This window comes from Solea solea, chromosome 1 (genome assembly GCF_958295425.1).
Source record: "Solea solea chromosome 1, fSolSol10.1, whole genome shotgun sequence".
NCBI classification, from domain to species: Eukaryota; Metazoa; Chordata; class Actinopteri; order Pleuronectiformes; family Soleidae; genus Solea; species Solea solea.
The window spans coordinates 2,108,501-2,126,972 of NC_081134.1; the positions used below are offsets into that span (position 1 = coordinate 2,108,501).

An 18,472-nucleotide genomic window follows, 5' to 3' on the forward strand; every position below is an offset into this window, starting at 1 on the left:
TGTCGTCCAAAATCACTCAAAAAAGTCATAGTATAGTATGTCGTCTAAAATTTGACAAAAAAGTCATAGTATAGTATGTCATCCAAAATTTGACAAAAAAGTCATAGTATAGTATGTCGTCCAAAATCGCTCAAAAAAGTCATAGTATAGTATGTTGTCCAAAATTTTGCATTTTTTAAATCCTGAAGATGTAAGGATACGCCTCCATATAAGGAGTTGTGTTTTATTCCCACTGCAATTTGCCAAGGGTCAGCACTAAGGGTTAAAACCCTGGTCCAGGTTTCATGGCGGCCTGTGGCTGCAGTGAAACACAGACCATCACTCAGCGAGAGTAGATAATGAACCAGCAGAATGGTGAGTGATAAACACATCAGCACCAGCGTTATGAGGACACGTCACTATCATTTCAACTTTAATAAGAAACGTGATGGGAGACACTGTCGGATCAGAAACCACTGCAGGGAGCAGCTCCATGTGTGATATAAGTGAATATAAGTGAAATGTGAAGAAGGAGCAGACAGGGCTAAAGGTCAACAGTCAAAGTTGTAGTGTGTAACTTAAATATAAACGTCTGTTTCACATGCAACATCTTACTCTTTTTTTTTGAAACTATGCCAAGTTTCTGACCATCATGATAATCAGGCCACCTGGATTATTTAGATTTTATGGCTAAAATGTTCAGTGAGTGAGTGAGTGAGTGCTTCTTTCTGCCCGTTCTCCAAGATAACTTCAACTTTCCAGATCTGTCAGTTATTCAACCGTTTAGGAATTACAGTGCTGAGAAGCTGACGTCACAAACGTGATTGAATCTTGTCTGTGATTGGACGGTCGTTCCGCAGAAGTCCTGAGGTTCTACCGTAATGACAGGTATATTCCGGTAGTTTTTGAATTATCTAGATATCACAAACGCTCTAGGAGTTACGGTACTGAGAAGTATGCATGCCAAATCCTGTCGACAGGATGCCGCTTTTCCACTATACTTTATTTTTTTAATTCAACCTTTATTTATACAGGTTATCCCATTGAGACATGGGGTCTCATTTTCAAGAGACTATAGTACTGTCTCAATGTGGACGGGGTCGTCATAGCACGGCTGCATGAAACTGCCTTCCTCTTCCCAGTGCCAGAGCACCAAGTAGTTAGAAACATGTATAAATTGCCATGTTTCAGCATCTCACAAACACCTTTTCTATTATATCTGGTCGGTTTCTTGTTTATATTGTAATCTCGTCATTGAAAGGCTGTCGGTAAGCGATGACTCGGTGAACCAGTAGATCTCAACAGACTAGACGCTTTTAAAGAAGATCTCGATTGACCAGGCACCCCTGGTTTAGGCCGTTCAAATAAATGGAAGTCAATGCAGAGTCTGTGTGTGTGTGTGTATTCTTGTATGGCTATCTCTGTGAGGACCAAAAACTTATAATCCTAAGGATGTGAGGACATTTCAGCTGGTCCTCATATTCTGACACCCCTAAAAGGAGCTTTTTCAGGTTAAAGGTTAGGGTTAGGCACTTAGTTGTGATGGTTAAGGTTAAGGTAAGGGGCGAGAGATGTCTATGAGTGTCCTCACTATGAATGCTATGCAAATATGTGTATGTGTGTGTGTGTGTGTGTGTTTGTGTGCATGCACTGCTCCTCCTGCTCTACTGATGACCTACACCCCCCCCAACCACACACACACACACACACACACTCCTCACCCCCTCACCTCCCTCCCACTCTCCCCTCCCCCACACCTCCAAGGACTGTGTGAGGACAATGGAGGTATGTCGGGGGAGGGGAAGGAACAGATCAACCAGAGTGGATCATCTGCATCACTGAACACATGGGCGGGGCTCTGAGGTCATCAGGGAGCCGGCATCTGATTGGTTAGTTCAGAGTTTATGGCTCACCGTGAGCAAAAATCCTTCCTTCCTTCCTTCCTTCCTTGCTATCTTCCTCACTAAGCCTAACCCTTCCTTCTATCAGATAAGATAAGAATCTTTCTTTCTTTCTCTTCAGTATAGATGTGATTTCTTTACGTCATTAACATCGATCGACTGGGGTTAAAGTCTCGTGACCTCTCTGTTGACAAGTAACAAAATCAAAGAGGCATTTTTCAACCCCCCCCCTCAAATTTAATCTCACTTCAGCAGAAAATGTTCCATAGATGTTTCATCACAACATAGATGTATTTGTTTTGTGACTGGTTACTTTTTTCTTTACATTATCATTTTATTTACATGTACATGCATATTTGTTTACTTTGGAAAATGAATCACCTCCTTATTTAAAGATTTTTTGGGGAAGGATTAACTCACTCAAATCTTGTATTTAAAGATATTTGACTCATGGAAAATAGGGATATGAGAATTATGTTTACATGATTAGTTTATGACTTTTCCTCAATGATAGGACATGTTTGTATGTTGAATGCTGTGTTTGTTTTTCTGACATTCTCTTCTTTTGTGCTTGTTTTTTCTAATCCTTTGTTCCTGTATATATGTTGTACACTCAGTGTGTGTGCGTGTGTGTAAAATGGTGAAAAAAGAGAAGCGTCTCACCTGGTTTTAAGCTCCATCAGCCATCTGTATGAGGAACTGATGATCTCATCCTAGACGGTCAGTGTAACCCTACCCCCTTTATTCTTGTGTGTGTGTGTGTATACTTGTATTTGTTACCTCTTTAGGACATTTTTCTGGCATAAACACTGACCTTGTCAGGACCAGTACTCCTCATGGAGACCACAACCTGGATCTAATGAGGCAGAACCTGCTTTAATAAGGAACTGGTTGAGTTCAGGAATGAATGAATGTAAGTCAATGCAGTGTCCGAAGAAGAGTAGCTGTGCGAGTGTGTGTGTGTGTGTGTGTGTGTTATGGTTTCAGTTAAGTTCAGTCACTCTAACAAGCCACTTTATTAGGTACACCTGTTCACTATCTAATCAGCCAATCACAGGGCAGCAACTCAGTGAATGTAGTCATGTGGTGTCAGATAGAAACAGTTGATCTGATTTTTTTTAATACAAAACCATCTCTGGAGTTTACAGAGATGTCAGAGGTCAGAGGTCAGAGGAAAATGTCCAGACTGGTTCAAAAACTCAAAACTCAAATAACCACTTGTTACAAGCAAAGGTTTGAGGGACATTATCTGCACAACACGTTGAACCTTGAAGCAGAAGAGGTTCAGCAGCAGAAGATCACCTCTGCCTCTTTTATTAGGCATCATGTGTACCTAATAAAGTGGCAGGTGGTTGTGTACACACAGTATTTAGATTAAGTGTTAAGTATCCTAACTTTTTTATGATACTTTGTTTGAGCTCTTTTTTTAATGAATGTGATTATTGCTCAGGCTCCAAACACTGGTCCTGTCTGAATGACTTAATCCACACTGACCTCTGGTGGATATCAGAGGTTCTTCATCTATTAATACTTCATTAAAAGGAACATTTCACCTATTTTACAGAAAAGGGTGAGTTTACCTTTTTACAATTTAAAAACAAATATATGTGGCTGTGAATAAATGATGTGTTTCTATGATTATGGTGTAGTGTGTGGACATTCTACCATCTTTGAGCAGCTCTATTTTCACTTTTACCATGTTAAAATTTCTGTTGCACATTTTGATGCTGAATCATTCTGTATATTGTTTTCTTTTTAGATCAATATGTTATGGCTAATATTACGGAAGCATATTGAATTCACCTAAAAAAAATTACGGTTTGTTCTGTAAGAACAATACGTGTTTGTCTTTAAGTTCAAATCTTATGATTAGTTTAAAATGTAATGTAAACAGTCAAAACCTGAAGAACTGTCATAGTAGAAGACAGTTTAGATCTGATTAGAACAGAGACAATACCTGACATCTGAACAATAAAGGCATCAACGCAGATTGTAGCGTGCCAAGTCTGACACAACTTGAGATCTGGTCTGATCTGGTTACCTAGGTTATGGCTGTTAATATTAACCACCAGCTTTGGTTAGAAGAATATGTGAGTAATTACACTTAAAGTTAGCTGAAAATTTGAATTTTCATTTATTTCCACAATCAATAAACTTGTTCTATCTATCAACCCCAGGACGAGCGCTCGCTGTGAGACTCAATAAAAGAAATTAAGATATAGTATGAATAACAAATAATTGAAACTATAAATCTATACAAAATTAATTAACACAAACATACATAACGTCACCCCTCTTTTATCCATTGTCTTCTCTACCATAGGACTAATGAATTCCACCAGGCCAACGAGGACATATCAGAGAAAAACTCCACCAAGTTTGTAAAATTTGTGTAACTTAGTTTCCGCTATGTCCTACCAGGTTTCACCTTTGTGGGTGCTACTGAGCCATTCTGCACCACTTTAACATACTCCTCCTGTTTTAGAAGCATTTTTGCCATAATAATAACTATTATAATTCCTGCAAAGAAGAGCAATAGGTCGAGCGTTCGGGCCGTAACAATAAATCACTGGAGAAGAGACAATTAGCGATTGTGTTTTTTTCCCATGACTCAGCAGAAACAGAGGAAGGACAGAGGAGCTGACAGAGTGAAAGGTGAGGAGGAAGAAGCGAGAGCAAGAGAGACAGACGTGAACAGAGTGACAGAAGTTTATTGACAGTAAGACGGAGGAGAGTCCAAACATACACAAACACGTGTTTACTTTGGGTTCCTTGGTAGAAAAGATGCGTTTAATTTGTGCTGATCTGAGAAGAGAAAAAAAAATAAATACTGAGCTAATGAAACTTTAAAAAACAACCCCCTGCAGAACAACCATCCAAAAATAAACTCAGGAATAAAACAGTAGCTGTTTCTGTTCGTCTCACATCTATGTTTCTACACGTTTACAACTCAGGATCAACAAACAAGAATAAGAATAATTCTTTGAAGACACATAAGATTCAACAGTAAAGATCAGACCACAGAACAAAGGTGCATGAACTTTGGTCCTGACGGGTCAACGACCCAGACCAGAACCACATGCTCATGGCTGTGTGCGTGTACGTTTCAGGTATAAACACAGGACCAGTGGTCCTCATGGAGACCAAAACCTGGTCCTAATGAGGCAGAACCTCAACTCTGAGGAACTGGTTTAAGTTTAGGGCTGATATTTGAGATAGGGTTCAGGTTTGGGATAAATGGTTATGGCTAATGTTAGGGATAACTCTGTTTAGTCCAAATGAATGGGGTTCAATGCTGTGTCCTAAGAAGAATAGCTGCACAAACCTGTGTGTGTGTGTGTGCACGTGGCTGACAGATCTGTGTAAGAGGTGAAGGCTGAACTGAAATCAGATGATCTGGTCGACAAGAGATTTCAGCTTTTCCCCAAACTTAAGAATGTCACTTAAACTTCCAAGAATCTTCTGCTCTGCACCGAAATCTTAAATCACAAATCTGATCAACTCACTTTAAATAAGTCTAAGTATGTCCTCACAAATTATGTTATTTGTTTCATACATCTGGACTTTTTAAAAATCAGATCTTTCTGCAGCAAACTGATGTCACAAGATCAAGATGTTAGGGGTGTCATCATTCTCCAAATCCTTGATTCGATTCCCGATCGCTCTTTTTAGCGCAGATGGTTCTGACAGTTTTAGACTTTTCTTGATTAGTCCAGGATCATGATAAACCTTTTCATTTTTTAAAAGATTTTTTTTTTTTCAATCTGATGTTACAGTCACCAAATGTGTACTGAATAACGTCTATATCTATATATAATTTATCGTTTTAGCGTGTGCAGGCGTGCAGGACCTCACACTGGGGGCGTGGTTAATTCCTCCACCTTCACTTTCAAAGGTCGAGATTGTGATGTCGTTTTCAATCAATATTCAATTTACAATTGAGAACGTGACACCCCTAGATTACTGCATTATAATTTTAAGCTCGTATCCTTGTGACAGGTTTTTTATTTTCCCCTCCTGACCAGACGAGACACTGATCATGTGTGATGCTGTACAACCTAATTTAAGATTTGGGGACAGTGCAGAAGATGTTGAAAACAGAAAGTCCTTGCTCCTCGTGGCTGTTTAATGTGCGAGGCTTAGATGGTGGATTTTGAAAAGGAAACTTTTAGATGGTGATTCCCTCCCATGTCGTAGTTGTGAAGCTTCATCAGCTCTTGGATCGCCTCCTCTACTGACGACATCTGGATCAGCGCCATCTTCCGATCCCTGTGAACAGTGAGCAGAGAGAACAGCAGGTGAGTCTGTACTGTGACAAACCTCTGATCTTACATGTAAACAGAGCAGGTGTTATTCAGGTGTGTTTGTATGACTTGGCCGTGTGCACCACTGCTGCCATGGGCCTGACTCTCATGACTCTCTGCTACTTAATCTCGTCATTACACAGCCTCCTTCTGCTGGAAACTCATTCTTCTGCACCAAAGTCCATAAAGAAAAAGAATAATTTAAATAAAAAGAGCTGCTGGTCTAATGTTACCTCGTTTGTTAGGTTTTAAAATCCAAATGAAGGATTTCAAACACCAAAGTCACAAAATACTTTTTTAATTTATTTGTGGAAGCGGCAGAGGATTAAAAAACTTTTTTTCTTTGGTGCAGGAACTGAGTAGTTTACAAGAGGGGAGTCAAACTCAGTTAGAGTTTCTGTGTCTGGAACTCGAAGTGTGGTACTAATAATTGTGTCAATGGAGGAGCAGCAAAGACAGAACACAATGTCTTGCGGGCCAAATACAATCATGTTTGACACTTGTGGTTTACAAAATTCAGTTTCCAATCAGAAAAGACCATAAACCAGTGAGAAAAAGAGGTGAACACATGTTTCAGATATTGCAGACTTCAGCAGACACAGATTTCATAAGCAGATCCTTGTGTTTAGTGTCATCTGGCTCACAGACACGTCTACAGAATCTGTTAACAGCGTGGTTCAACCTTTTTATTCTTACAGCTAAACATGCACTGAGAGTTTCCAGTAGTAAGATTACAGACTGTTTAGGTTTCATCAATGGCAGATTGTTTCTTACTGGAAGAACTTGAAGGCTTTGACAGTTGCTCCACTGTTTGAGAACAGAAGGCGAAGATCGTCCTCGCCTACGCCGTCCCTGCACGTCCAAAAAGACAAAAAACAGCATGAAATCAAGACACATACTCCAACACAATCTGTGCCCAACTGACATGAAAAAAACAAAAACAACAAAGTAATAAAGTATGAATGTGTGTCGTGTTGAACTACCGGATATTGGAGAGATGAAGTGTGGCAGAGGGAGGAAAGATATTCTGGAAGTTTTTGGATCCTGGCTTCTTAAAACGGTGAAGTGGAGAGCCAGAGAAATCTATGAAAAAAACATAATAACAACCATATCGTTGGGTAAAATTACTTATTATCATTATTCATTTTTCACAATATTGTGACCTTGTTTTAATACACATTAAAAAACAATTGTTTTTTTTATTTTCATGTCTTGCTTTTTTGATTTTATCTGACTGTGTAAAAACACCTTGTATATTTCATATTTTTGACTAAAACAGTGAGTTACAGTTGAACTGGTGTCAAACTTGTCCACTCACCTTTAGTTAGGAGCTGGTCATCCAGTCCTTCTCTGGGTAAAGCCACAGTTTGATGTTTGGACAGAGTCACTCTCATCACTTTACCATACACCTTTTGACCATTCAGGTGACTCATAGCTACAGAGGACAGAGACAGAGACAGTGGGGACAGGTGAGAAGAATCTCATCATGGATTAAAGTCATGCATCACAGTTTTTGTAGAAAAAAAATCATACCCAGCTGAGCCTGGTTTCCGTCAGACAGCTGGATCAGAGCACTGTCTTTTTTGTTGTAGAGGATCTTCACCCTCTGGACATCACCATAGACTCCTGAAGATAGAGAGAGGGAGAGAACAAGAGAGAGGAGAGAGAGAGAGAGAGAACAAGGGAGAGAGAGAGAGAGAGCAGGGTAGAGGAGAACACGAGGAGGACAGAACAGACAGAGCAGGAGAGATGGAGCCGACCAAGATAAAAAAAGGAAGAGGTGTGAAGGATGGAAGGAAAAAAGTTAGTGCCAGAAAGACAAAGAAAAGATGGAATCTTCCGATTCGACTTCCACTAAAAACTCTTCTCTGTGTGACAAAGTGGTTTGACCAGAGAGAAGAAAACACTGAGCTGAGCTTTACCACTGACGCACGCCTGAAGCTGCTCTGCGTCTGACTGTCTCATCCACAAAATCCAGCTTGATTCGGCGTTTATAACCCTTTCAGAGAAATGTGCTAACTTCACGGAAAACAAACTGCAGTAGGAAATATTATATGAGCAGTATATCATCAAAGAAGACCAAAAATGTAAGGTTATTTTTAGGTCTTTTTTGGGTTAAGTGTAATGTAAAATTTGATGTGCTGCGTCACTGTCTCCAGCACATAAGGCAGGTGATCCCAACTGCAAATGTTGTCGAGTAACAGGAAAAGGTTCACTACCACTGCACTTGATTAGCACAAAATCTATGAGGAGAGACAAAAAAAGAGAAGAGATTCAGTGGATTTAAAGACTGGAGTGAGTCTCAGTGAGTAAACTCGACTGTCATGTTGAACTGAACCACAAGTGAGAACAAAAACACTGAAATGACCCTTGTGTTGCGAGAAAGGTGGAGGCTTCAAACTCTGTAACACAGTCTATGATGATGATAGTAGATCGTTGGCCAATATCTACAGCAAATACTGAAGTAATTATTCCGAAACACGCACCAGAAGTTATACATTTTATAGACGCAATAAAACAGTTCATTTGAACATCACTAACTTCTTAAACAAACCATCAGAAATATTAGACCCTTTAAAACTAATTAATTTCTTTTAGTTTTTAATAATCTATACCATGTAATGAATTGGCAAATAATGACATCTGTTTGTAAGTCTACACATTTTTTTGTATCAGGAACTAGATGAGTGCCGCTTAATCCAAACGTTTATTTCTTTGGATTAAGAGTTTCATGCATTTAATGTTAATGCACTATTTTTTTTTGGACATTTTTGGGACCAAAGATCGACTCAATTAATGGAGAAAAAAGTCAGATATGTTTATATGACATTAGCTTTTTCTATGAGGTAGCTGTGAAAGTACTGGCTTATTAACATTAAAATGTGTTTGCTTTAAATCCTTGTACTGTAAATCCAAATTTTCAGGTTAGACAGCAGATTTATCATCAGTTTTTAAAGACACTGCATGAAGAAGAACAAATAAAAGCAGCAAACATATAATGGGATGAAATCTTGACTGAAACCTTGCTAACCAACAGTAAACCGTAAAAACACAAGGATTTTAGTGTCTTTGTTCTCATCTGTTAAAGAGTCAAGCTGACCAAACCCATAGTCTCTCAGACTCACTTATTTAATGCAGAGAGTGGAGAAAAAGGTAGATTTTAACTCTGTCGTGTACAACAATATAGAGAGAGGGAGGCTGCGAGACACAGAGAGATTTAGAGGAATAAACGAGTCCATGACATCACTGAGGAAAAGTGAACAAAACTGGATTAACAGAGAGAGATAAACAGATAGAATAGTAGAGGTTGAACATACCGAAGAGGGTAAAGAGACTTTGAGGCGTGACCATCTTTAGAGAGAGAGACCGCAGAGCAGAGGACAGGAAGAGGAGGAGCAGAGGAGGAGGAAGAAGGAGAGACGAAGGTAGAGATCAGACCGCCCAGCGTTGGACGAGGGGGGAGGTGGTGGTTTCCGTGATGATGAGGAGCAAAAATGGAAGGCATTTGGAGATTGGGTCAAAACAGCAAAGCCAAAGTCAGTTAAGACCGGAATAAGAAATGTGAAGAAGGAGCAGAGGGAATGGAGATGAAGGAAAAATGTGGGTAAATATACATAAAGGGGGGGGAAGGGGGATGTGTGTGTCCAATATTGAGGGGGTGGAGGGTAAAAATGGAGAGAAAATGAGTGAAGGGAGGAGCAGAGGAGGAGGGGTGGGGGAAAGGAGGAGAGGACAAAAACCAAAGCAGAGGTCAGTAAACAGAGCATCAGTGGGACATCAACGGAGTCTGAATGATGGCTGGTTTGCTTCCAAGGCACACGCACACACACACACACACACACCTTCCAGTTGTGTTAATACACATGTACCCGCACACGTGAGTGCACACGCACACACGCACGCACACACACACACACACACACACACACACACACACACACACACACACACACACACACACACACACACACACACACACACACACACACACACACACACACACACACACACACACACACACACACACACACACACACACACACACACACACACACACACACACACACACACACACACACACACACACACACACACACACACACACACACACACACACACACCCTGCTGGATGCATTTATTGGTGAAGGAAAGAAAGGATGAGAGGAAGGTAGAAAATAATACATTAAAGAATGGATGATTGATGACATCAGGAAACTGGAATAACCGGTCACAACCAGCTTCCCTTCACTTCACGTCAACAAGCAACAAGCAACAAGTGACCATGGCCTTTGAAATTTTACCACCCAACCTTGCCCTAGCTGATAAATGATATATAAAAACACTGTGGAGAAGGAGATATTAAACCAGTAGAGGGACAGTGATCTAAAAAAATCATGTGTAACTGGAGGTAAACATTGGCAGGATTAGTGTTAATGACTGGGGCTGTCACTTTTTAATCTGACATTTGAAAATACATATGAAGTTGTGGGGGAAGATTCAAACTCAAGCTGTAAAAACCAGCTCAAGCTCAAAATATACAGCCTAGAGGTGCATCAGACTGTGTCAAGTAATTACCGTGTGGTACAACAGAGGGTGCTGTGAGCACAGCTTAGTCTTAGGAATCCTTTTAGTGTGAGAATGGAGGAAATACGTGAGCTAATGCATCATCCTAATCACAATGTCAAAGCATGTGAAATGCAGTGTACGGAAGTATTTTGGGTTGTAGAATAGTAAGCATGATAATAAATAACGTTGTCCTTCTGTTTGTGTATGCGTCTTCTAAATAGCGTGGCACGTAATATTCGTCTGAAATAGATTTTTAGAAAAAGCAACAGCCATATTAATTAGTGTAAGTGTCGGAGCAGCATGTTGAGAAACCTCTAATGGGAAAAAGAAATTTCAAAAAGCACAAAATGTGTTTTTAGCTCGGAAGGATGTCGAACATCACGAATGTCACTGTATAAAGTAATCAAGTTTTTATGGGTGGGCGTGTCATTACACTGTGTAATCAGACAGTTAACTTGTATTGTCTCAAACAGTCATCCAGTTTCCTATAAACGTGTACATACAATCAGAAGTAACATGAAAAAGCTACAAGAAAATATGTTCATTTCATCCAAATAAGAGGCCAAATCAAAGAGGATGTAACACGTGACAGGTGATCTTAACTAACCCATCAATATGTCATTGTCCAACTGAGCAGCGGTTTTTCATAATGAAGGACCCAACAAACATAATCCATTATCACCTGTGCATGTTCTGAAAACATTAAAAGGTTTCACTTAAGTGCTGGAAACTAAACATTCAGGTGAGTATTTACTGCTGAATACTCATGTGCTGAATTATGATTCTCCACGCATATTGAGATGGTGATCACGTCACATGATTAGCGGTGCTTTAATAAGCCTATCATTTCAACGCAAAACAAAAAGGCCCAACTCACTAACATTTGTATATTGTATTTAATCCTGATATCTTGGGGGGAAAATTGCCTTTGCCTTTATCTCAAACCAAGTGTTTGTTACTTATCACATCTCCAGCCAACACAAGTTCTTGATCTACTTGTGTGAAAAACTGGAGGAGATTTGGTGCAGGTGCCACTACTCTGGGCTCACAGAGGCTGCAAAGCAGAACAAGGATGACTGTAGCCGGCAACTCTAGTTTACAACTACCAACTGTCTTCATCCAACCGTAAACACATAAAAAACGTCACCTTTTACTTCGGTCGGTGCAATTCTTGAAAAATGATACCAGATGCCAAATGAAGAGCCAGTCATTCCCAAATATACATATGAGCTGTTGCTACAGAGCAGCAAACCGTTGCCAGAAGGGAGCAGAAGTGTGAAACCACCACTCCAGTATGACTCCCCTCTCAGCAGAGGTGTGAGAGGGGCAAAGACAGACAGAGAAAGGTCCTCTGATAGAACGGTGACATACCGTTACATAACATGCGGAAACAAGTGGAGAAGGTTTAGAGATGCAGATAACAGAGAAGGCACATTTTTGACAGCATTTGAGAAATTAAAGAACATTGACATAAGAAACAGATTCTTTTTAAATGTTAATGCATTTGTATTTCTCTTTGTTCCATTAAGACACTTTTTGTGGAGTTATAATGTTAAGTTTCACAGTCACACTGACTTTAATCCATCTTATGTTATGATGTGGACTTCACCTTGGTGAGCAAACACACATTCATAGAGGAATTCACACCTTTAGTTAATGGAGTAAATCATTCCCCAGCGTCTATTCATTTGGTCCTTAATCCCAAATTACAGTAACTCATATTTATGGTTTGTGTACCTCTTCATTTAGGTTGGACGCCAACAGGACCCCCGACACTCCAGAGCCAGACAGAGCAACACGACCTGCAGCTGCTGCTGCTGCCGCTGCAGCACTCAGAGGACTTATGGTCCCTGTTAGGACAGAACAAGACGAGAAACACTTTAGAATACAATAACATAACAACCAATTCCCAGGGTTATTAACCCTCTTCAGTTGATAATTTAAAATTTAAAGAACAGTAATATTGTCAAATCTGTTGTTATCCAACATGTTATGTCATACAAATACATGCATTAGATCAGACTGAAAGAATAAAAGAAAATGGACAATCACAGTCTTTCACCAGGTGGACTGATATGTCACGTCACAAAAACAAAGAGTGACAAAGAATAATTAAGTTCCTTTGTCATCTACAGGTCAATCACTGAGCTTATAAATTAAGAAGTGCTGTTAATTTCAGGTTTTTTGATGCATCTATCGTTTCTTCTCTATGATGAACCAGTGTTATATTCCTTTGAGTTTAACAGTAATAATAATAATAATAATAATAATAATAACAACAATAATACTACATCAGTTTTTTATAGCACTTTTCAGGTCACTCAAAGACACTTTAACAAGATAACATAAGAAAGTTGGTCAGTAATAAATAAATAACAAAAAAAAAAGTAATGATTGTTAAAACTATTGAAATTTGGAGTTTAAACAGGATTTATGTTTTGAAAGACTGTAGTGAGTCGGAGTTCCGGATGTGTAGAGTTTGAGTTTCAGCTGCCATCAATGGTAAGAAAATGATATGGATTTCTCTCTCGCTCTCTCACACAGAGCGACAGAACAAGAACAACAAGACTTCTACGATTGTTTTAAGGTAGAACAAAATTGTAAATTATTTAAAGCCATCTAAATACAAAAAGAAATTAAAAGAAAAAAGGGATAAAAAAAAAAAAGAAGAAGCTATAAGCTGTTTTTGGCCAATATTAATTTCTTTTTTTAAATCCAAATACCTTACTACATTTAATCCAAGCTGATGACTTGAACCAAAATTAAAAAATGGATTTATGAAGCACTGGATGATTGAATCCAGATGAGGGCAGTATTGCATAATGGAAGCAACCTGCCATAAAACACCACTACTAACTAAAGTTGATAACTTCAGGTGGACAAGCAGAGAAAGCTCAAAAGCTCATGAAATGACCTGCTGATTACAAACAAGTCCACTTGACCCAACCACTATGACCACTGGAAAACGACCTTTTCAGTCCTGGTACATTTAAAAAACATGAGACATGACATGAGAGACAGTGAGACAGTAGCAGGGCAGAAAACTGCAGAGACAGTGATGAACAAAACTAAATTTAAATACCTCCACCCTGTGAGAGGGACAAAGAAGATGAGTAACCTCCTCCACTAGAGTAGGAAGCTAGTGCTCCAGATGGGGTACCTACAAGAAAACAACAACTCAACTTATTCCATATAATTATTGTCAGTACAGCAAATCAAAAACTACATGTACAGTGGTTTTTGCACATTCACTCAATCTGAGTGCAGGTGGATCCAACTATATTTACCCAACAGAGAATGGTCCTTGTTAGTCGTCTCTCCATCTCCACTGGGAAGGTCAGGTCTGGTGTAATCTCGACTCTTGTCATTGTTGTATTTGACGTTGAGGTTGACCAGTTTACTGAAGTCTATCCGCAGAGTGCAGCATGAATTATAGATGTTCTGTCCATCCAAAGACTGGTGTGAAAGAATATACAAGGAATCACAGGGTGTTTTAACAGTGTTTTCTTATACAGAGATGAAGATAAAAAAAACTATTATTGATCTACAAAAGGAATCTACTGCTAAAAGGGTACATGAAGAACTTATTGTGAACTGATCATGTTCATGTGTATGATCTTACCAGTTTAGCTTGCTGTGCATTGACTGGGTCACTGAACTGCAGCAGAGCCTGAAACTGGTTGTTTTTGGTGAAGGTTATGATTTTCATCACAGTCCCAAACTTACTGAAGATCTGCAAGAGAGAGAGAAACAAAGATTTTATATTTGTGGGACACTTTTATTACGACACAACACATTAAAAACAAATTGTGACACAACAAACACTTGTGTTGTGTTGAAGTGTAAAAATTAGACAACAAAGTGCCCTGTTTTCATATAGTCTGATGTTGTGTTTAGTTTTATGAATTGGTTTAAACCAGTGGTTTTCAAACTTTTTATACCAAGAGAAAAATATTGAGCTCTAAAAGTAAGTAAGTTAAAATACAGCGGCGTAAATAGGCCAAGAAAAGTCAGCTACAGACTTTTCACATGAGGAAGATTTATTCCCAATAAGATAATTTGTTCTTTCATCATCCTCCTCTTCCTAAAATATACTTCAAACACTGGTATAGTGAAATTAGATTAAGATGGAAGACCAGATAAGGTCATTCTAATCATTACTATTTAAGTCAGGGCTGAAACTAATGAATATTTTTGAAGTGTTCCGGTTCTCACCTGTTGAAGAACATCCAGTGTCACTGGATAAAACATGTTGTCGATAATAATTCGCAGGACGGGGCTGGGGGGTGGAGCAAGGTCCAGAGCTCCGGGGTCAGAAGATGGGGAGCCTCCATCCTGAACTGCTGACACTGCCTGCAGCACTGCCTGAGCCCTCTAAGTGGGAACATATAGAAACAAGGTGAGGAGATTATATCATAATATGCATTATTATTATTATTATTATTATTATTATGATTATTATAACCATCTGTTTTGGTAGAGAGTGTCACAATTATTTACTCAAATTATCACTTAGTTGTTTTGTCCACAAAATGTAAGAAAATTTTGAAAAAACGTTGACCGGATTTTTCCAAACCTAAAACATGATGTTCTCAAATGTCTTGCTGTGTCAACAAGCCAAAATGATTCAGTTTTAATGATTTCTTTGTTTTAAGGAACAAATAAACCAGAAAATATTCATATTTAAGAAGCAGAAAAATGTGTTTTATTTATTACAAAAATACACAAAACCATTAATTGATGATCGAAAATTGTTGGCTATCAATTTAGTAATTGATTAATAATCTATGACTCATTGCAGCTCTATTATGTAGAGTGTAAATGTGTGTGATTGCGTGTGTGTACCTGATTCAGAGCTGAATCTGTTTTCAGTTCTTTATGGTTGGAGTACTGGATGAAGACAGTTGCGTTTCTGACCTAAACACAAAAAATATAAATATAAAACATTACCACTTGTATTTCATATACATAAAAATGAATAATATGAAGTATGAGTTGAAAAGGATGCCTTCATACCTGTGGTGTGACAGCTGTGTAGTAGTTCACCATAGTGATGGCTGCTTCCTCTGTACCCAACTCCAGAAATGCCTTAAATAAAGTCATAATGGGACAATGTATTGCACATTATTTTCTTGTTTAGAGAAGGTTAATGTTAATCATTTAAACTTCAGGGTATTTTCGCTTGTTGTACCTGATTTTTCCCCTTGAGCATCAGTATGTTGGTGACTTTTCCAAACGGCAGCCCCAAAGCAATGACTTCAGTCTCTGAGACTTCGTTGGGAAGTTTCCTGATGTGGAGAACTCTGGAGGGAGGCGATTCATCCAGACGCTGTTTCTTACTGTCACTGCCATTCGCTAAACATGGACACACACAGAAAAACTCTTACATTCTAGTTTTGACTATCATGTACAGTACTGTTTTGTTGTGTTGGCTGAACCCATCAGGGTTAAGGTTGATCTTACCAGCCAGTGAGTTTGGACTGCTGCCATACATGTTGAGCTCATCTGAGCCTCTCTGGAAAGTTAAAACGGAATATTTTCTTAATTTTATGTCAATTTTGTGTATTTTCCTTGACTAAAAGCCTCAATATCAGTATTGCAGTATATATATATATATATATATATATATATATATATATATATATATATATAAATTGTATATATATTGCCCAGCCATATTAAGTAATATGATGTAATGCTGCAGTGCTTGCTAACAACAATACAACAAAAAGCAGATGAAACCTAGAACATAACACATGTTAATAAATAAAAATTTAAAAATAACCAGTTTTAAAATTAAGCCTTAGTCGTTTGTTTTTTTTTGCTTAATAGTATATGTATTACAACAAAGTATAAATGCAAAGGCATGTGTGTTCATCTACAATTCATAAAAAAAAACTTACCTTCACACCAACTGCAACATCTCTGTTGGTGGATGTAGAACATTGTGGCAGAAAGAAGAGAAAAAGTACAGGGAAACATGATCAATCAGCTATTAATGGTTTCATAGATTTAAGAATTCATTAAGAATCAAATATTTCAACACATGAATACTTATTTATTTAATGCCTGTATGAATCATTTTGATGCTGCCAATAATAAGTAAAGAAAATAATAAGTATTGTGAAACCTGCCAATAAACTGGGACCAAAAATCTACATCAGATTCAGTTTTACAGCATTTTCTTTGAAACAAATTGGCAGACCATCACACTCCTTTTCTGTTTGCACTCAAAATAAGGTATTACATTTAAAAAACCAATACGGAGGGCTTAAAGTCAAATATAACAAAGATGCCCTCTTTGTTAAATTTGACTTTTAGTCCTCCAGAAAGGGCAGACAAGAAGAATAAAGAAATTGTCTTTGTCTTCTATCTCACACTCACAATACAACTAGAGACCTTATCATAAAGAAAATAAATGTACTTTGTACTTTTATTTCATAGATATGTGTGGTTTTGTTCCACAAATTTGATAATTAGTTGTTAATATAATATAAAAAAAATTTAATATAAAATAACCATAAAGGAATGACCGCTATGTGGCTTCTGCACAAGCTCAAGCGACCACACTGTATGTGCCTTCAGACAAAGGATGCTAACAGACTGACAGGTGCGTTTCTCACAATGTCCGCTAACATGCTCCATTTAAACCAAACCAGGTTTTTATCTTACTATTTATTAACACGGTCAAACATGACGCACACTTTTATGCAAAACGGTTACGGGCATATTTCATTCTCGAGGGCAGCAACGAAAGCTAATGTTAATATTTATTACAGACAAGAAAGAAACTGACACTAGAGTGGATTTTCACCAATTAACTAACAAACTTGCTTTTGTTTTCTATGCCGAATTTTTAAGAACTAAATGAAATAAAAAATACGCGTATCGCTCCCGTTCTACTATAAGTCTATATTTGCCTACGAGAGAGACAACAATTAAACCCAACGATTCTTGGTTGGGATCTGGTATTGCTAGGTAGCGAACGTCACTATCAAGGCTCGTAGCTGAGCTAACAGTTAGCATATCTTAAACAGAGTACGGTTAACTTCTCGTTCTGTCTCTATCACGTGCACACAGAAGCTTTAGTGTTGAAATAAATTAAATCACCCGTCCATTGCAGCGCTTGGTCTTCTTCTGCCTGGTGATTATTTCAGCACAAATCGATTGTGCGAGAAAAAATAATGGGCGTTCTTCTTCTTCGTCGTCGTCGTCGTTTTCTTCTTCTTCTTCTTGTCTATTAATAGCGACAGGAAACAAACACCAGAGGCGTAAGGGCTTTTACTGCCACCTGATGCTGAGGAAGATAACTGCGTTTTCTGTGGTAAAATGTATTGTAATTTAATGCTAAAATACGTTCATGGCTGAGCTCTCAAACTTTAAGTCTGCTTTTGTTTAAACAACCATTCCAAGCTTTTCAAGTGTGAACAGGTTGTTTTGTGTATTAATAAAAGCTGTGAAATGTGATATCATATATTAATAAACTCCGGTTCCTGCTTGTGTCTGATAATTTAAGGACTGATACCAGTTTGTGCTTTGATTTTTATTGAAATCATAAGGGTTTATTGTGTCAAAAGTACATTTCTTTATACATTAGTCTTCACATGCAATAATGTAGATTTAATTTGAAAAACCAACTGATAATGTATTCAGAATCAGATGTACAGTAAAATGAATGACACATTTACATTATAACTGCTTTGATTTATAACACTTTCATAA

The 18,472-nt window shown here is 38.2% G+C and overlaps 1 protein-coding gene across 1 annotated transcript; it reads right to left on the bottom strand.

Moving 5' to 3' along the window:
* Positions 1-4,571: 4,571 nt before the first annotated feature.
* On the bottom strand, positions 4,572-18,191 carry LOC131459597 (polypyrimidine tract-binding protein 2-like). Its single transcript, XM_058629593.1, has 17 exons — positions 17,861-18,191; positions 16,654-16,675; positions 16,214-16,265; positions 15,942-16,105; positions 15,767-15,838; positions 15,596-15,667; positions 14,966-15,124; positions 14,373-14,483; positions 14,038-14,206; positions 13,833-13,910; positions 12,488-12,600; positions 9,502-9,535; positions 7,718-7,810; positions 7,503-7,619; positions 7,168-7,267; positions 6,959-7,036; positions 4,572-6,149 (listed from the first exon to the last, which is right to left on the bottom strand). Exons 1-17 carry the CDS (start codon positions 17,866-17,868, stop codon positions 6,020-6,022), a joined length of 1,572 nt encoding a protein of 523 aa, XP_058485576.1. The 5' UTR covers positions 17,869-18,191; the 3' UTR covers positions 4,572-6,019.
* Between the last annotated feature and the right edge of the window lie 281 nt (positions 18,192-18,472).